At 67.2% G+C, this 18,302-nt stretch overlaps 5 protein-coding genes across 7 annotated transcripts; 1 reads left to right on the top strand and 4 right to left on the bottom strand.

Moving 5' to 3' along the window:
- Nucleotides 1-1,870: 1,870 nt before the first annotated feature.
- On the bottom strand, nucleotides 1,871-7,730 carry Slc34a3 (solute carrier family 34 member 3). The gene is made up of 12 exons (XM_090331004.1): nucleotides 6,656-7,730; nucleotides 5,965-6,084; nucleotides 5,664-5,756; nucleotides 5,101-5,229; nucleotides 4,880-5,023; nucleotides 4,683-4,794; nucleotides 4,407-4,602; nucleotides 4,176-4,265; nucleotides 3,976-4,054; nucleotides 3,492-3,845; nucleotides 3,300-3,424; nucleotides 1,871-2,345 (listed from the first exon to the last, which is right to left on the bottom strand). Exons 2-12 carry the CDS (start codon nucleotides 6,044-6,046, stop codon nucleotides 1,914-1,916), a joined length of 1,836 nt encoding a protein of 611 aa, XP_090187130.1. The 5' UTR covers nucleotides 6,047-6,084; nucleotides 6,656-7,730; the 3' UTR covers nucleotides 1,871-1,913.
- A 70-nt stretch (nucleotides 7,731-7,800) lies between these two features.
- On the bottom strand, nucleotides 7,801-8,888 carry Rnf224 (ring finger protein 224). Its single transcript, XM_090329419.1, is given in 4 exon segments — nucleotides 7,801-8,263; nucleotides 8,266-8,385; nucleotides 8,388-8,549; nucleotides 8,801-8,888. Coding segments are annotated over 4 exon segments (498 nt in total). The 3' UTR covers nucleotides 7,801-8,135.
- A 2,316-nt stretch (nucleotides 8,889-11,204) lies between these two features.
- Nucleotides 11,205-14,472, bottom strand: Cysrt1 (cysteine rich tail 1). Of its 2 annotated transcripts, none has more exons than XM_090331003.1 (2): nucleotides 14,313-14,472; nucleotides 11,205-11,904 (listed from the first exon to the last, which is right to left on the bottom strand). In XM_090331003.1, the coding sequence occupies exon 2, from the start codon at nucleotides 11,842-11,844 to the stop codon at nucleotides 11,407-11,409; it is 438 nt and encodes a 145-aa protein (XP_090187129.1). In that variant the 5' UTR covers nucleotides 11,845-11,904; nucleotides 14,313-14,472; the 3' UTR covers nucleotides 11,205-11,406. The 2 variants fall into 2 exon arrangements, with proteins under 2 accessions (XP_090187129.1, XP_090187128.1); XM_090331002.1 differs by lacking the exon at nucleotides 14,313-14,472 and adding an exon at nucleotides 12,052-12,447.
- On the top strand, nucleotides 12,869-15,868 carry Rnf208 (ring finger protein 208). 2 transcript variants are annotated; one of them, XM_090331000.1, is made up of 3 exons: nucleotides 13,266-13,380; nucleotides 14,319-14,548; nucleotides 14,844-15,868. In XM_090331000.1, exons 1-3 carry the CDS (start codon nucleotides 13,351-13,353, stop codon nucleotides 15,694-15,696), a joined length of 1,113 nt encoding a protein of 370 aa, XP_090187126.1. In that variant the 5' UTR covers nucleotides 13,266-13,350; the 3' UTR covers nucleotides 15,697-15,868. The 2 variants fall into 2 exon arrangements, with proteins under 2 accessions (XP_090187127.1, XP_090187126.1); XM_090331001.1 differs by lacking the exon at nucleotides 14,319-14,548 and having other exon boundaries at nucleotides 12,869-13,380.
- Nucleotides 15,869-17,342: 1,474 nt separating this feature from the next.
- Nucleotides 17,343-18,281, bottom strand: Rnf229 (ring finger protein 229). The gene has a single exon (XM_090329418.1). It carries the CDS (start codon nucleotides 18,279-18,281, stop codon nucleotides 17,343-17,345), a length of 939 nt encoding a protein of 312 aa, XP_090185544.1.
- Between the last annotated feature and the right edge of the window lie 21 nt (nucleotides 18,282-18,302).

Here is an 18,302-nt window from a genome sequence, read left to right as displayed (position 1 = left end):
TCCTCACGCCCTTGTGGCCCTGCCCCAACCTGAGCGGCACCAGGACACTGAGGTTGGGTCCAAGGAGTCCAGGGTGTGCGCGGGGAAACAAGTCTGGGGGTCCACGAGCTGGCCACGGGGAGCCCTCGTCTGTCCTCACACCCCGACATCTTAGGATGGGGCTTTTCACCAGTTCTGGGGACCCGAGGCGACGGCGGCCATGCTGTGAACTGGGCACTGGGGTCCCACCTAGCTTGCTTGGTTCCTGTAAACCTGCCCTCGACGGGTCGGGGCTCCCCGGCCTGTGCTTCCCGCTCTGAGGGCGCGTGTGGACTGCGCGGGAGGCTCCGTAACCAAGACAAGGCTTGACCTCTTGGAGTGCGGCTTCTGCACCCAGGAGCCGTGAGCAAGGAGGGCGGAGAGGGCCTGGGGACCCGGGGCCCACGAGGGGGCGCTGGGGAGGGGCGGAAGGACAGGCCCGTGGGAAGCGCAGAGCGCGCGGCCCCGCCTCCGGACGCCCGCACGTGTGGCCCCCCGTGAGGTCCCCCGTGACCCTGGGCAGGGGTCCCGCCGCCGGGCTGCCAGGGCGGGCGAAACTGCGGCCCGGGGTCCCCGGGCGGCCGCCCCCCGCGGCTCTGGGCTGGGGCTCAGGAGGCCCGGGGCCCCTAGCACAGCTGGGGCGGAAACAGCCCCGCAGAGCCGCAGGGAGGCCTCCCGCTCCGGTGCCCGTGGCCGCCGGACGCCGCGCCCGCGGAGCCTGGGAGCGGTTGGGCGTCTCCGGGCTGCGGGCCCGGCCTGCCCCGGCCGGCCTCGCGCTTCCCGGGGGCCCTAGAGGCCGGACTCGGTCCTGAGCGCCGCCCTGGGGGCCCCGGCTCAGACGGCGACGCCCAGGGCGGCGGGGGGGGGGGGGGGGGGGCCGGGGCAGCTCTGCAGGGCGGGGGGGAGCAGGGAGGAGTGGGGTGCGGGGCGGGGCGCCGCGGGGGGGAGCAGGGAGGAGTGGGGCGCAGGGGGAGCGGGGCGGGGCGCCGCGGGGGGTGAGCAGGGAGGAGGGGGGAGCGGGGCGGGGCAGCTCTGCAGGGCGGGGGGGAGCAGGGAGGAGTGGGGCGCGGGGGGGGGGGGGAGCGGGGCGGGGCAGCTCTGCAGGGTGGGGCGGGGCGCCGCGGGGGGTGAGCAGGGAGGAGGGGGGAGCGGGGCGGGGCAGCTCTACAGGGCGGGGGGGTGGGGAGCAGGGCGGGGCAGCTCTGCAGGGCGGGCGGGGGGAGCGGGGCGGGGCAGCTCTCCAGGGAGGAGTGGGGCGCGGCGGGAGGAGCAGGGCGGGGCAGCTCTGCAGGGTGGGGGGGGAGCGGGGTGGGGCAGCTCTGCAGGGCGGGGGGGGGGGGGGGGGAGCGGGGCGGGGCAGCTCTGCAGGGCGGGAGGGGGGAGCGGGGCGGGGCAGCTCTGCAGGGCGGGCGGGGGCGGTCGGCTTCCCAGGCCTGGGCCCCAGCGGCTGCCCCGGGTAGGTAGTTTCACCCCACTCCCCGACGGCGGCTGCCCGGCCTGCGCCCCTCCTTGGCCTCCCGCCGGCCCTGGCCAGGGAGAGAACACGCCACTCCGTAACGGCCTCGTTTATTGGAGGCGGGAGGCTCACGGCTCCTCCTGGCTCCCCGGGGCGGGGCATGTGGGGGCGGGGCCGGGGGTGGGAGGGGCCCGGGAGGGCGGGGCCCGGGATCCAGGGGCGGGGCAGGCGCACGGGGGCGGGGAGTGGGCGTGGTCTTGTGTGTGGCGGGGCCGAGGAATGGGAGGGGCCCGGGAGGGCGGGGCAGGCTTGCGGGGGCGGGACCGGGGAGTGGGCGTGGTCCTGGGGCGGGGAATGGGCGGGGCCCGGGCTGGAGGGGCGGGACCGGGGGTGGGCGTGGTCATGTGTGGGGCAGGGCCTGGGCGGGGCTTGCGGCCCCTCACAGCTGGTGGGACGCCAGCACCTCGGGACTGTCTTTGGCCGCAGGCTTCTGGGGGCAGCAGCGGGTCACCAGGCCGTCCCAGGGCTCCAGAGAATGAAGCCATAGGGGCAGCCAGTCCCAGGACCGAAGGCAGGGGTGCAGCCATGAAGGCCGGTGCCGCTGCAGGACGTTAACCAGGACGATGATCAGTGCCAGGGCCACCAGGGGACCCCCCACCGCCGCCAGCACCGGCCCCCCGGCCAGGGAGAGCCCGAAGACTGCCAGGGGCAGCAGCAGGAAGGCCAGCAGCAGATAAGCAATGGCCACCCAGCGATATTGGGCCGTCAGGTCCCCGAAGTGCTTGGCCAGTGCAATGGGCAACCGCAGGCCAGGCACCATGTACCACAGCAGTATGCCAGCCAGGTTGAAGAAGAAGTGGATGAGTGCAACCTGGAGACAAGGGAGATGAGGGGGGGCTTAGGAGCTTGGCCGGACGATGTGCCACGCTCTGACTCCTCCCTATCCCAAGGGAAGGCTCCATGGCTGTGATGGACTGCCTGGGAGATTCAGCCACAACTCTCCCACATGCAGGTCAGAAAGCAGGGACCCTGCAGCATCCGCGCTGTGGGGGGAATGGGTCCTGGCGAGTGGCCGGGGAGAAGGTTGGGAAAGAGGCCAAGGCCACATGTGCAGGAAACACAGGCCCTCCGTGGTGTGGTCTGGAGGGCGCGGGGCAGGCCCCTGCCCAGGGAAGGTCTGGAATGGGGCAGAAACAAGGAGGAGTTGAACAGTGAGGCTCATTGTTTCCTAGGGCCCGCAGAGAGAAGGGGGAGCCAGGGCAGAGGGCTGCTTTAAATGGCCTGCAGCAGTAATGGTCCTGGGGCAAGGCACAAGGCTAGAGGAAGCTGTCTGGAGACAGAATCAAAGTGGACGATGGCCAGGCACTGGTGGCTCAGGGGGCTGAGACCTGAGGATTACAGTTTGAAGCCAGGAAAGACTGTGAGTCTCTTACCTCCAATTAACCACCAGAAAAGCCACAAGTGGAGCTGTGGTTCAAGTGGTAAAACACTGACCTTGAGTGCAAGAGCTCAGGGACTTGGCAAGGCTCTGAGTTTAAGCCCTAGGACACACACACGGGTGGCCTCCACAGGCCATAATGAGCATAGAGACAGGAGTGGAGATTCCTCTAGGGAGGTTGGGGGCTCTGCCACAGGACAGGGCAGAGGGCTGAGGGAAGCCCTGGGCTGTGCTACAAAGGCAGTCTTCAGCAGGAAGAGCAGGGAGCAAGCTGTAGGGCTTGCAGGCTGTAAGCCTGTTTTCCAGGACAGCTTGGGCTATGGCCAGCCTGGGCTATATTGGAAGTAGACGGAGGGCCCTCCACAGGGAAGGAGCCAAGGACAGTACCTGGACTGCAAAGAGCAGCATGTCTGCAGGACTGGCCAGGGCAGCCAACAGAGCTGTAGTGGTGGTGCCAATGTTTGACCCCAGGAAGAGGGGGTACGCACGGTCCAAGGTGATCACTCCGACTCCTAGGGGTCAAGGGGTCACCACAGGGCCCCAGCCCCACCCCCCAGCCCTCTGCCCATCTAGACTCACCCACGAGAGGCACGATAGCTGCTGTGAACACACTGCTGCTCTGGAGCAGGAAGGTCAGGCCGGCACCCACAAGGATGGCCAGGTAGCCACTGAGCCAGCCAAAGGGGAAAGGAAAGTCTGCAAGGCGGGGCTGGGTCATCCCGGGACCCCTGCCCTGCCCACTTCCCAGCCTGGGGTCCCTCCAACCTGCATTGATGACAGTCCTCACGGCCTGTGCTATTCGGCCACGCAGCAGGGAGTTGAGCAGTTTGATGATGAGGACCAGACAGGCACAGAGCACCAGCAGGGAGCCTGCCAGCAGGATGCACCCCACAGCCAGGTCCGTGAGCGCAGAGTTCACAAAGAGATGGCGGCCTGTGGCAAGACAAGGAAGACAGGGCAGTGGTGTCACCTCCGTCTGATGTGGGGTCAGGACAAGGGTGGGGTGTGCAGGTGTAGGGAGGAATAGGGTGGGGTGTGCAGGTGTAGGGGGTCTGGGCCTCACAGGGCAGCTTGTCCTCGGAGAAGGCTGTGCTGTTCCTTTCAAGGCAGCGGCCGGCGCTGTCACACTCGCTGGCCTCCCCCTGATCAGGACGTGGAGAACTCAGGACTGCCTGTGTTCAGACAGAGGCCCGGGGTCCAGGGTGGTGGGCGGTCAGCCCGTCGCAGTGAATGGCAGGCTGGGGTGGACGGCAGCTCACCCACCGTCTCCGCCCTGACGCTGCACCACTGCTTCAGGAGGCTGCCGGTGGTGGTGTTTCCAGTGGCGCTGTCTGTGATGGCCCCGCTGTCCAGCTGGTGGGCAGAGGGATGTGACCCTGTGCCAGGCCCTCCAGGGGCCCAGACGTCTGCAGAGTCCCACTGGCCCTGCCCACAGGTGCTGTCCCTTCCCGTGGGGTCTCCGCCCCTGCCCGGGGGCCACGGGCCGCGCTTCACCTGCACGATGAGGTGTGTGAGCGGCTGGGTCAGCGCCTTGAGGACGCGGGGGGCCTGCCGGCCAGGCTGCAGGCTGGACGCTCCCAGGGCCAGCGCGCTCAGCCTCTCCAGTGCGGCCGTGGCGCCCTCCAGGGGCAGCAGCACCGCGACGGTGAGCCAGTTGAAGATGCTGTGCACAGCGGAGCCACTGAAGGCCCTGGGGCCGGAGGACTGGCTGTCAGCGAGGCCGCAGCTCAGCCCAGGATCCCCGGGCCTGGCCCTCCGGTCCCCACTGACCTCCGAAACTCATCTCGGTCCCCAGACTGGGCCATGGAGACGAGAGTGCTGGTGACGGACGTGCCGACATTGACTCCCATGATGACGGGCACGGACGCCTGGACGGTCAGCCCTGGGGACGCCTGGGGGTCAGCACGGGGGCACAGCGGCCTCCTCCCCCGCCCCCACTCCACGCTGGGCGAGGGAGCTGCACTCACATTTGGAGGCCACCATGCTGACCACAACAGAGGAGGACGAGCTGGAGCTCTGCAGGAGGACTGTGATCAGCACTCCGATGACCAGTCCAGCCACGGGGTTGGACAGGACCCCATTGTCCCTGAAGAGGTCCCCTGCCACCGTGCCTGCCCCCGGGACAGCGGTGCAGTGAGGCTGCCGCAGGCTGGCTGCCAGCCCTCACCCTGGGCCCCTCGGCACTCACTTCCCAGCAGCTGGAAGGCCGAGCCGAGGACATCCAGGGAACAGATGAAGAAGTAGAGGCTGCCCAGAAGCCCACAGGCCGTAAGGGAGCCGGCGACCAGCCGTTCCAGCCTGCCGGCCATGCTGAACTCTGTGGGCACAGACGAGGCTGGCCCCAGCACCACCCCAGGACGTCCTCCTCTGTCTCACAGCAGAGCACTGCAGGGCGGAGCCTGCAGCTTCCTTCTGCCCCTCTGGGCAGGCCCCACTTACCAATCTTAAGTTTCCCATGTCAAGGACGGGATTCCCTCCCTGTCCCCCTTCCTTGTGCCTTTGCAGTATGACAGCACCCGTGGTGGTATGCCAGAGCCCACCTAGGCTCTGAGATGGAGCACCCAGCCCCGGGGCGGGGAGGGCGGTAGGGAGGGATGGGTCTCCGGCCCAGCTCAGGCTCAGTCCCGGGCAGGGGGAGGGGGTGAGTTTCCATGGAGAGTGTTCCAGCAAGCGCTGCTGTATACTTTCTCTCTGATAGCCTGGAGCGTTGGGAGCCTGCCTGCCAGCTGCCCTGGATACCCACAGCCCTACCTTTCAGTTGGCCAGAGTGCTTCAGCTGGGGGTCAGCGGCTCCCTCCTCCAGTCCCCTGGCTGCAGAGGTCATGTGAGGTGTGAGGTAGGGCTCTGGCAGGAATCCCAAGAAAAGGACAAAAGAAGGACTAGGGTGGGGGTGGGGGACTTAGGGGCTTAGGATGGAGGACAGGAGCAAAGCATCTCTAGAATGTTCCCTCTGACCAGAGTTTTCAGGGCCCTCCCGCCCCTCCTCCCGCCCCTCCTCCCGCCCCTCCTCCCCCAGCACACCATGCAGAGGCTGTGCAGGGGCTCCTGGTACCTGTGCTTCTCAAGCTTGGGTCCACCATGTCAGCGATGTTCAGAGTGGGGAGGGGGAGCTGACCAGCACGGGAGCTCAACATGGATCTGGGGCCCGGAGAGGCCGGAGTCTGAGGCAGATCTGCTGGGAGAAGCCCCACAAGCCAGTCCCTCCCTGGGAACCTGGGAACCGCTGGCCTCAGGTCTCCGCCCCTGCAGGTACCCCTTCCCTGAACTGAGGGGATGGCCACTGCAACCTCAGACAGCTGCTATCAGAGTCCAGTCTGGTTTGGGGAGCAGTCAAGGGCCCTTGCTGGTCCTGGCTGAAAGAAGGCCTGACTGGTGCTGAGGCCCAGGGTCTGGGCCAGAAATGGCTCCTGTCAGATATTACTGGGGACTTGGCGGATGGTCCCAGCGTTGACTTTGGCATTGGACATCAGAGATGACTACTCAGCGTGATAAGGGCTCCGGGCCCTGGGAGCTAGGAGCAGGCTGTGTGGCCACAGGCCACCTTCAGGACCCTCTCCCAGGGTCTGGTGTGGCCACCCCAGCCCTCTACACCGACCCTGGCCCAAGGCAGTGGCTTGGGGCCCCAGCCCTCCTCAAGGACCTTTCCAGTCTCCCCTGCCCCTTTCTGGTGGGGCCCAAGCCCTGGGCCTGGTGGTCACCTCCCTGGCGCCCCCGGGCCCCAGCCTGGTTCCAGGAGCTCCTACCTGCGCAGTGCTGAGGAGGCTCGGTGGGGAGGAGGCAGGGTGGGAGCAGCCGCAGGTCAAGGATCTGTGGGGTGCTCACATGACCACTGTGAGCGTGAGTGGAACCCCATTAATGTTTACCTAGAAGCTGAGCCCCTGTGGGGAGACCCTGCCTGCTCCCCAGGACCTGGGACCTTGTTCTGGCCCTTGCCACCCTATGGCTAGACCCTCCAAGACCCCACAGCCGTCATCTCGGGGGGAGGGGCCGCCTGCCAGGCCGGGGGCAGTGCAGGACTGGACCCTGGGACTACAGTGGGTGCCTGGGCAGGATGTTCTGCCCCGCCGGGCTGCCTGGGGCAGAGCTCTCTCCCTGTGCTCCTCTGATTTTTGCAGACCTTATCAGGGTCACCTGGCTGCCAGAGGCAGAACGGGAGAAGCCCTTTGCACCAGGGCCAGTGAGGACAGAGCTCCCCAGGTAGTCTGGGGAGGTGTCCAGCCCTTGAGGTCAGCAGGTTCAGATCCAGGTTCAGGGACCCAGCAGCGCTCCCGGAAGTGGCCAGCAATGGGGGCCTGGGCCTGACATTTCCATCTGCACTGAGGGAGGGTGGCAGGGAGGAGGGCACCGCCCCTCCCTGAGCCATACCTTCGGTCTCCCGTGTGACTCCCCAGCAGAGTCCTGAGCTGTGGGAGACCCTTTCATGGGGTCAGTCCGTTCCTGGCTTCGGATGTGGCCAGGCTCTTTCCCAGGGGCCCTGCTCAGCCCAGCCCCCTGCTGTGCTCTCTGTGCTCTGAGACTTTGCCCCAGAAGCTGCTGTCCCAGTACACTCAGCAAATTCCCTTCCCTCGTTGTGTCATCCTGTTCCCCTGCTGTCCGCTGACCAGCACCTTCCCAGCGGCCCTCAAATATTCCTGCCCCTCTCAGGAGCGTCCCTAGCACCCCAGGACGGATCATCTTGGAGCTACTAGAAGGCCTAAGGAAACGGGGTTGGGGAGGGCTTGAGGGTCCAGGCAGGTGACTCCCTCCCAGGCCTCAGAGCTAGCTTCGCCCAGAGCTCTCCTTTGATGCCTGCTGAGGAGGCACAGGGAGGGGTACAGAGACCACTGTTGAGCGAGTGTGACACACAGCAGCTCTGTGCAGGCCAGAGCTGGAAGAGGTGCTGGCCCCACCCCTCCACTCAGACACCGCAGGGGCCTGGCCGTGCCTCTTTGGCCTACAGCCCAGGCCCCCGGGACTGTCCACCAGAGCCAGCCTTTTAGGGGGACGCTCTGAGCTGAGTCCAGGACCCTGGGACTGGCTGGCAGGCAGTGCAGAAAGCACACTGCGGGTGCGGGAATCCAGGTCAGGAGAGTGGGAGGTGCCAACCTCCTATGGAACCTCCAGGACCTCAGGCTGTGGCCTGAGGCGTCCCCGGTGGGGGGCATCACTGTCAGGCTGTACGGGGTCAGCCGCCAGGCTGCTCTGTGCTTGGACATCCAGGCCAGGGCAGGTGGAGGCCATGGCTCAGGCGTCAGGGCTGCCAGGAGGGCACAAGCAAGGGCCTGCCTGACCTGAGCAGCAGCGTCTGGGCTGGGGGCCCAAGGAGGGCCAGAGTCCAATTGGCTGCTGAGTGATGGTGGCGCTGTCTTTGAAGGAGGTGGGAGGCAGGGGTCCACTCTCGACGGCTCCTGCTCAGCTCTGACTGCCAAGAAGGCGGCCAGGTCCAAGTCCAGCATGGCCACCCCGCGGCGGGGCGTGGGCGTGCTCTGCCGGCGCTGTGGGCCGGAGCGTCCAGCCGCCTCAGGCGCGCCTGGCAGAACGCGTGGCCGCCATGGAGGCGGCGGGGCAGGTGTGTGGAGAGGTCATAGGCAGAGTAGCAGACGATGCAGTCCGGCCTTGAGCCTGCGGAGGCTGCCCCCTCCTCCAAGGCTCTGGGGCCTCAGGCCGAGACATCCTAGGGCAGGCGTGCAGGGAAGCCATGACCACGGCACAGCCCCAGGCCACCCCTGCCCGTGCCGGTGAAGGTCCAGCTGGTCCTCAGACCCCGCCCCCTCCCCAGGCAGTAGCTGAGGCCATGGGGCTGCGGATTGCTGCCCACAGGAGCCGAGCGAGCCCTGAGGGAGCAGGCGGGTGACCCCTGAGCGGGTGCCCACAACTCCTCTGCTCAGCGTTTCCCTGAGCCCCCTTACCTGCGTCCTCGCCCTGGAAGGCCGTGCTCGGCTGGGGAGAGGCAGCAGGAGGGGAGGAGGGATCACAGCTCCCTGGGGCACCCTCCATGGGCTCGCATTACTGGCCTGCGGATGGGCAAGGCCGCAGGAGGCAGGTGGTGGCTGCAGCAGGGAGACTGGGCTCCCCTTTCAGCCACAGAGGGCCTGCAACTGGATCTGGGCAGGAGATAAGGCAGCCCGCCCCGCACCAGGTGCCCAGCCCCCTCCCCTCCTCTCTCCCTGAGGCCTGGCCTGGCTGTGCTCTGCTCCCCATCCTGTCCCCTCCTCAGAGCAGTCACCTGAACTCAAACCCTTCCAGCTCTCCTACACACACACACCACACACACTTATGCATGCACACATATACACACACAGGCACACAGACCCCCCCACACACTCTCTCTCTCTGTAGTTTTTTTATTTTTTTTTATGCCAGTCCTGGGGCTTGAGCTCAGGGCCCGAGCAATTGTCCTTGGGACTTTCTCAAAGCTAGAGCTCTACCACTTGAGCCACAGCACCACTTCCGGCGTTTTTTCTATGTATGTGGTACTGAGGAACCTGGGTCTTCGTGCATGCTAGGCAAACACTCTACCACTAGACCACACTCCAGCCCCTCTCTGGGCTGTGTCTGTGTGGCGCCCACTCACAGCACTTCCAGGAACCCTACCCAGGCCGAACTCAAGCCCCATGACCCCCCCCCCACACCCACACAAAAAAGGCCAGACTGGAGGCACCGCCATGCTGGGGCCTGCAGAGCAGCAGGTACCCTCCGCTCACGGCTGGTTGGAGAGCCCGCCCAGGCACAAAAAGACCTGAGACTCTTATCTCCAATTAACCTCTAGAAAATGGGAAGTGGGCTTGGTCAAGGGTAGGGCGGTAACCTTGAGCTGAAGAGCTCAGGGGCAGCGCCCAGGCTGAGTTTAAGTCCCACGAGCACCCCCCCCCCAAAAAAAAGTCTCAGGTCCTTTTGTGCCAGGGCTGGCTTAGAACCTTGATCCTCAGATCTCAGCCTCCTGAGTAGCTAGGATGACAGGCGAGAGCCACAGCGCCCGGCTGCAATCCTGGTCTTTCTGTGTGGACCTCCTCTATCTCAGCTCCACCCAGGTGTCCAGCCAGCTCGACCCCCAGGGGGCGCTGCCACACCGCGCCCGGCCGCAGACCTGGCCTCCTGCATGGACGTCCTCTACCGCAGCTCCACCCAGGTGTCCACCACAGGCTGTGTCCAGCCAGCTCGACCCCCAGGGGGCGCTCCCACACCGCACCCGGCCGCAGTCCCCTTGTGCTCAGGGCCACTCCACTTCTCCCCTTCCCTCAGGACTCCCTGCCCATTCCCGCCCAGGGAGGTAGTTCCCAGGGTGAGCCTGGGGGTCCAGGGCCCTGCACAGCCGGGGACCTGGCAGTGTTTTGACAGGCTGGCAGGACTGGGACCATTCAGCCCTGCTGGGAGGCAGAACTGCCCTCCTTGGTCCTAACCCTCAGGACTGGTCAGACAGGTTCCCCTGCTGGCCTGGGAGGGGGCTGGCCAGGGAGAGAAGTCATGGCCTGCCAGCCCACACTCAGACCTGCACACGGTGAGCCACCCAGCCTCGTGTGCGGCCCATCCCTATGTGTCATTGAAGGGCTGGCCACAGGAGGACCCGTCCGTCCTGCGAGGCCAGCTCAGTTTCCGCCTTCATGCGCAGTGCCTCACTGCCCTGCCCCGGGAACAGGGTGCCTGGAGCTAGCTTCTCAGCAAACTCCCTACCCTGGCACCCCACTCCTCACTCATGGTGAGGAGACAGACAGACCATGGGGGGCTGGCTAGGATCCCCGCTCCTTCCAGCAATTCCCTGCTGCATCTTCAAGGCCTGATTCAGGCAATAGGCAGGAAGCCCAGCCCAAGGCAGTGCAGCAGGCACGTGGCACGGCTCTGTATGTGCAGCCATTAGATGTTTCACAGAAAACCAGAAAAACTCCCTGGCTGAGAGTGGGTGGTGATTCAGAGTGGGCAGGGCTCAGTCCTGGCTGCCTGGGCCCTGCCATCCTGATCTCCACTCTGAAACCCGGCACCTCCCAGAGGCTTTCCTTGGCCTCCCCTAGGACCATGCGTGCCATCCTCCTGCCGTGTGGTTAGGGTTGGCCTTGCTCACCACCTAGGCCTCAGCCCTAGGGAATGCAGGGAAGCCTGGCCAGGCAGTGGGCACACACCTACCCATAAAACTCTAGGCAGCCCTGAGACCTGAAGAGCCCTTTCAAGGTGCCCGTCACAAGCACTGGCTTTCCATTTACTGGAAGGTCTCACAGCAGCTGGGAGCTGGTTGGAGAGGCGTGTGTGTGTGTGGCAGGTGATCCAGCTCTTCGGCCTGGGACCTCTTCCCAAAGGGGCCACCCACAAAGAAGTCTCGGCACAGAGCTCACTCTGCTTTATTGCCTGGGCCTTGCAGGACGTGCTCAAGGGCGTCCCTGTAGACAGTGCCTGAGACCCTGGTCCAAGGCCCCCTGCAGAGCCCCACCTCGCAGCCGCACAGATGCCCATCCAGGCCAGGATGTGTCCGGGTCCCGAACACCCTGGCCCCGAGAGGAGGCCTGGGTCTGGTGAGAGGGGAGGGCTAGGAGACCACACAGCAGCAGCTGTGGCAGCGGCAGAACGCGGGGCAGTGGCAGCAGGAGCAGCAGGGGCAGCAGCAGCAGTGGTGTGCGATGTCGTCGCCACGCCCCACGGGTGGCACGCCGGCGTAGGTCAGTCCTGCCGGGCGCTGGCCGCTGCTGTAAGGGTTGCAGGGCTGCGGCCAGGACGGCTGACTCTGGTTAGGGACGGCCCCCTTGGCCCCCTTGGCTCCCTTGGCCCCCTTGTGCTCTGGAGCCTCGGTGGGTTGCAGGAGACGGGCTGGTTCTGGGGCACAGGGCCCGGCGGGGACAGGCTGCGTTTCAGAGGATGATGCGGAAGGAGCCCCCTCTAACTGCTGCCCCAGGTCAGGCCGCAGCTGAGCCCGGGGGATGCTGACGTGTGTGTAAGGGTTCTTGACGACCATCTCATGGGGGTCCATGGTCCAAGCTGCCGGCACGGCAGAGATGCAGATATGGACTCCAGGGAGGGAGAGCGCCACCTGGGAGCCAAGAAAGAACGTCTCTAGAAGATCACATCCCTAGCCGTGATGACCTGGCGAGGGGAGACATGGGCCCACTGCCAGCCGCCAGGTGTCCTGGCCCAGGGCAGCAGAGGTGAACCGGGCCCTCCCGCGGTCTGCACTCACCTGCAGCAGCACCAGCTATCTGTCCTCCCAGTCTTCCAGCTCCGGGTCCCCGGGCCCGGGACTGGCGGCCGCCTTTTCCCTCCTGAGGAGGAGGTGGGGCTCTGGGGCGGAGCTACAAGATGGGGTTCCAGGGAGCACCGCAGCACAGCCCTCTTCCTCGGATGGGTGCGGGCCCAGCCGGCCGGGTGACTCAGCCGGGACCCACCCGGGGCGGACCGGGCCGGGCCGAGGCCGGGCGGGGGTCGGGCCCGGCTCCCGGCCCGTGGGTGGCGGGGGCTCCAGCCATGTCCCCTCGGGCCTCCGCCCCTCCCGGCGGCCGTGCGGAGGATCGGGCGGGGGCGGCGGCGCGGTCACGCACACGGCGCCCTCTCAGCGGGACGGAGGCCGCCCGCCCGGCGCCCCCGCTCCGCAGCTCGGGCTCCCCGGCCTCCCGCGGGCACCAGGGAAGCGGGACCAAGCCGCGCGTGGCCCGAAGGCCACGGTGACCGAGCGGCCTGGGCGGGGCCGGCCGGACCGGTCCAGACGCGAGTGGCGGCGACTCACTACGCGGGGCGACCTAGGCTCGGGGACCCGGAACTAAGGAAGCGGACGACGGAGATCCTCTGCGCAGGCGCCAGAGGCCCCGCCCACCCGGGCCCGCCCCCGCAGGGCGGCCGGAGGCTGGCGCGTGCGCAATCTGGGCCTGGGCGACCGGTAGAAACTACGTTCCCCAGAAGCCCCCGCGCTTCAGGGCTTCCCAGAAGACCCGGTTAGACAGCCGGCTCGGGCCGCCGACTCCGAGCGGTGGGCGGGGCCTCGGGCAGGGGGCGGGGCCTCGGGCAGGTGCCGCGGGAGGCGCTCTTGGCCAGCGAAGGGGCGGTGGGCCCTTTCCTGACACTGCCGTTTGGTCCCCGCTGCCCTCCCGCTCCCTGCCCGCTCCTCCTCGTCTGCTCCTCTCTGGCCGAGCCGGCCCAGATGTGGGCTTGAGTTCCACGGAGCTCTAAAGCCCGTCCTCGTGTCCTCCTGTGGGTCTGGGCCTCCCGGGGCCGGGCTGCCCAGGCGGACGGGCCTAGAGCTGGTCCCAGGGCGCAGCACGCCCCCGGTGGACCTGGCAGGGCTGGGGGGCCCCCTGCAGAGGCCAACGCCCTGGCCCAAAGCCTGGCAGTGGCACCCGGGCCCCGGCTCTCGCGTCCCCTGCGGGCTCCAGCCAGGGCAGACGAGGCCAGACTGGAGGAGGAAGCAGAAAGGAATGGGGCCTCGGCGGGGTGGGGCCAGGTTAGCCCTTGACTGTGACGAAGGTGCCCGTGCCGGCCTGATGAGATGCCAGGAGGGTCGCCCCACCCCGGGCCGGTGAGTGTCCCGGCCGGGCTGCCCTCCCCCACGCGTGGGCCGCGTGGTGCGCCCTTCCACACACTGCCCCCCGCCGTGCGCCCCTGACCGTCCGCCCCACTCCTCTGGCATGCGCTGGGCCTCGCCCTCGGCCCCTCGCGGTCCGGACTCGCCCTCCCCGAGCCTGCTAATCGTGGGCATGGTGTGGGCCGCCGAGGGCGGGAGGATTCCAGGCATTCCCACGGGGGCACAGGCCGGGGAGGCAGAGGTGGAGCACGGGCGCCGCTCTTTGGGGTCCGCCTCCCGGGTCCCCTCCCTCGCGGGGGGAGGAGAGGCTTCCCGAGCAGAGCTGGGGGTTCGGCCCGGCCCCGGGGTCGGCCGGGAGGGAGGGGACCCGCGTGGGGGGGCGTCGCGGGGCCCCGCCCGCACCTAGTCCTCTGGGAGGGCGACCCCGGAGCGGGCGCCAGGCCCGGAGCGGATCCCGGGGCGGCCGAGGCTGGCCCCGCCCCGCGGACCCCGCGCGGGTCCCCAGACGGGGGGTGGCGCTGCGGGCGCGGGCGGGCGCCGCGCGCACTGCGGTCCCCGAGCCTCCGCCGCAGAGCGCGCCACGCTCCGCACGCACCTGCCGCCGCCGCCGCCGCCGAGCCCGGCCCCGCGCCCGCGCCCGGGGTGCCGCCCGCGCCCGCGCCCGCGCCCGCCCGGGGTCGCCGCCGGAGCCGCCGGGCCGAGGCGCGAGCGCCGCGTCCGGCCTGCCCGGGACACAGAGCGCCTCCGCGGGCCGGGGCCGCCAGGCTGGGGCAGGTGAGCGGGGCCGGGCGGGGCCGGGGCCGGGCGGGGGGGCGCCGCGTCCCGCCGGGTCAGGGGTCGGGCCCGGGCCTCCGCGCGGGCGGCGGGCGGGCGGGCGGCGGGCGGCGGGCCGGCCCAGGCGCGGTCCTCACGCCGCCGTCTCTCACCTGCAGCACAGGCCTGGCGTAGGCCTCTCCTCTGCTGGCGCCGCGGAGCCTGCAGCCCGGCTCTCCCTGCAGCCAGGGCGCCGGCTAGCTGCCGTCCCTGGGCGCCCTGTCCTGGAGCCATGGGGCCCACCTAGCCCCTGCCTGCCCAGATGTCCCGGCCCGGGGGCTGCTGACCTCGGCTGCCGGAGGAAGCCCCTCCACGCCCCCTCGCCAGCCTCGGCCCATAGAGACCCTGGGTGAGCCCCTGGGCCAGATCCTGAGCCCAGGACAGCCTCCCACACCCCAGTGCCCGCGCCTGCCTCCTCCTCCTCCTCCTCCACCCCACCTCCCCCCTCCTCCTCCTCCTCCTCTTCCTCCTCCTCCTCCTCCTCCTCCTCCTTCTCCCAAGACTGGACCAGAAAAGCCACTGTGGCCACTGGAGGGGGCCCTGCCCACCCAGCTGTCACTGGTCGTCCCTAGCAGCCCCAGTGGCGACTGGGGTCCCCACCAGGCCTGGCAGGACCAGGATGCGGCCCCCTCTCTCCCCCCCAGGCCCCACCCAGCACCTCCAGCTGCAAGACCATCCAGTGTGACTGGAGACAACCGGATGCCGGCTGACCCTGGGCCCGAGGTGGGCAGTGGCTGGCCAGGCCTCCTCATGTCCTGCCTGAAGGGCCCCCATGTCATCCTCAAGATGGAGGCCATGAAGATCGTCCACCCTGAAAAGTTCCCTGAGCTTCCTGCGGCCACCCCTTGCTTCCCACATGCACCCCGGCCCACCCCCACGCTGGCACCCAAGCGGGCCTGGCCCTCAGACACAGAGATCATTGTCAACCAGGCATGTGGGGGGGACGTGCCTGCCTTGGAAGGGGTGCCCCACACACCACCCCTGCCACGAGGGCCACGCAAGGGCAGCTCGGAGCTGGGCTTTCCCCGAGTGGTGCCAGCAGACGAGGTCATTGTGAATCAGTACGTGATTCGGCCTGGCCCTGCCACCTCTGCTGCGCCGTCGTCAGGGGCAGGGGCGGCAGGTGAGCCCCTGGAGTGCCCCACCTGTGGGCACACGTACAACGTCACTCAGCGGCGGCCCCGCGTGCTGTCTTGCCTGCACTCGGTGTGTGAGCAGTGCCTGCAGATCCTCTACGAATCTTGCCCCAAGTACAAGTTCATCTCCTGTCCCACCTGCCGGCGGGAGACCGTGCTCTTCACTGACTACGGACTGGCCGCGCTGGCTGTCAACACATCCATCTTGAGCCGCCTGCCACCCGAGGCGCTGACCGCCCCCTCCGGAGGCCAGTGGGGGGGTGAGCCTGAGGGCAGCTGCTACCAGACCTTCCGGCAGTACTGTGGGGCCGCATGCACCTGCCATGTGCGGAACCCGCTGTCAGCCTGCTCCATCATGTAGCATCCACCTGCCCGCTGCTGACCTCTGGCCCTCGCGCAATGCTTCTTCAGGGACCCAGCCCTTGCCCTGTTGCCCGCTGACCCTTCCTCACCCACCGTGGCTGCTGGCCCCAACCCTGCGTGGCACTGTCGCTGCAACCAACCTCGCCATTAAAACTCTTTGCCAAAGTTTGCACCTGTGACCTGGACTGAAGCTTGCTCCTGTGGGCTGTGCCAGGCAGAGGCCTTGGGTGGGTGCCCAGGACCATGGTCCAGACAGGGTCAAGCCTGGAGCCATCAAAGGGAGGCCCAGGTCTGCTCACCAGGGCAAGCCGGGCATTCCATGTCACTCAGGAGACCTGGGTTTGGCACGTGTGTGAACATGTGAGAGCTGGTAGTGCGTGCAGAGCCTGCCAGGCTGGGGAGGTTAAGAACTTCCCTGACCAGTGGCATGGGAGCGACTGTGTCCCTGGTGCCCTCCGTGTCCCCCTGGCCCTGAGGGCCCGTATGGGCCTCTTAGGAATGTGTGAGGATGGCCTTTTGGGGAGTCTGAGCAGGGTTTCAGAGGTGGCTGGCATGACGGGGTACAAGGCCCTCGGGCCTCCTGTCAGACACCTGAGCACTTGTGTTTGGAGAAGGCACCTTTGCAAGCAGATGTGGTGTGGTAGAAAAGCTGCCTGGATGACACGGATGGGTGTTAGTGAGGACAGTCACTAGCCGTGGATTACCAGTTACTGTTTATTGCAAGCCACGTCTGATACTTGGCACAGTTCAGTAATTGGCTTCCCAAGCTAATGGACCGCTACACCAAAAAGCTGTTTGGTCACCAGGTGCCTGGGGCTCAGGAGGCAGAGGTCCGAGGGTTGCGGTTCAAAGCCAGCCTGGGTACAGGAGATTCCATGAGACTCATCTCCAAAGAACCATCAGAAAACTGAAAGTGGAGCTGCGGCTCAGAGTGGTAGAGTACTAGCCTTGAGTGAAAAGGCTCAGGGACAGTTCCTAGAACCTTCAGTTCAAGCCCCCCGACTGGCTGTTAGATGGGTTCCAGATATCAAGGTCCTTCGGATGGCCCGAGGCTTGGTGGCATAAGGTTGTCCAGGCAGTTGGGATACAGCAGGGCCTCCAAGGGCCTGAGTGGGCTCTTGCAGCACAGACCCAGTGACAACCCGGCTGCTATGGGTTAACTGCTTAAGTCCCCACCAGGCAGGAAGGAGAGTCCAGAGGAACTCTTACAGGCTGAGCAGGGGCAGTGAAGGTACTTCCTGCCAGCTGCTTAGGTTTGGTGTGTCCAGGAATACAGGGTGGATGGGCTTTGCAGCCTGTCCTACCCAGGCAACAGACCCATAGCTGGAGTGGGCATCTGCCAGACCCGTCTGCACCTTGGAAGGGGGTGGCCTGGCTCAGCGTCTGCCCGTGGCCAGTGCAGCGCTCGCTCATCACGACAAGCACGTGAGGCCAGCCTTTCTTAGCACTTGTCCTTGGTGTAGTGTCCTTGGGCTTGGCTAGTGTCTGGACTGCAGGGTAGTACAGACTCTGGCTGGATCAGGCTCAGGGGTGGCCCCAAGCCCTGCTTTTAGGTTCAGAGATGGCAGGTCTGGATGGCAGGCCAGTGTCTGGGTTTCAGCCTGGTCAGCAGGCCCCTGGCATCCAAAGCCCAGGGGGCTTTGCTCAGGGGGCCGAGCGTCGGTCCAGCAGCATGAAGAGCACCCCCAGAAGCATGAGCGGTGTGAAGACGAGCAGCAGCCCCAACAGCTCAAGTGCCAGCAGGCTTACCAGTGCCAGGCGGCGGGCACAGGGCCCGCGCTCCCGCAGTGCCCACAACTGGGTGCCCAGGCAGGGTGGGCAGGGCAGGAAGGGCAGGCATCCCTGGCCACCCACAGGCCCCGCCAGGAAACGCATGCGATAGCGGTGCTCTAGGGCCCCCCAGGGCCCAGGGCCCCGAGGAGGGGGTGGGGAGGCCAGAGTGGGTGGTGGGTGCTGAGGCCCATCCGCCTGAAGCAGCTCCTCCTGCAGGCGACAGATCTCCCACTCCAGCATGGGTGTCTTCTGCCGGCATATCGGGCAGCACACACGGCCCAGGTCAGTGCGGGGAGCCACGCTCAGCAGCCGGTGCAGGCAGCCCAGGCACAGGCTGTGCCCGCAGTTGAGCTGAGTCTGCTGGCACTGCGGGGGCCTGTAGGACTCCGTGCAGATGGGGCACTCCCCTTCCCCGGGGTCCTCCTCTTCCTCCAGCACCTCAAGGGCTGTGGGGGACCCAGCGCCAGCCTCACCTTTGTCCTCCAGCAGAGGCTCACTGTCTGGAGTTCTGGAACTCTGGGGAACCCCAAGGTCATCCTCTGTATTTGCCGTCAGGTTGCACAGTGGGTCCAGGTACTTGGGGCTTGCTGGGGCCCAAGGTGGAATGCCAGAAGCAGGGCCGGCGCCGGGGGCGAGACCCCCAGTGCAGAAGTCACAGACCTCGAGGTGGTGGGGGGCATGACTGGGGGTGCGAAGGTCAGGGTGGCTCTTAGAAGTCAGGCAGTGTGTAGGCCCCACCCTCTGCTCCCTGGAGCACTGACCTCCAACTGCACCTCCGGATTCCCTGGCCCCACTGGAAGTAAACTTCATTGGGGTTCCAGCGGGTGGCTT

The sequence above is a fragment of the Megascapheus bottae genome, chromosome 3, assembly GCF_031878675.1.
Source record: "Megascapheus bottae isolate mThoBot1 chromosome 3, mThoBot2.hap1, whole genome shotgun sequence".
Taxonomy (NCBI): domain Eukaryota; kingdom Metazoa; phylum Chordata; class Mammalia; order Rodentia; family Geomyidae; genus Megascapheus; species Megascapheus bottae.
The sequence above is the reverse complement of the archived record's forward strand: the minus strand, read 5'-3'. Positions and strand labels throughout refer to the sequence as shown.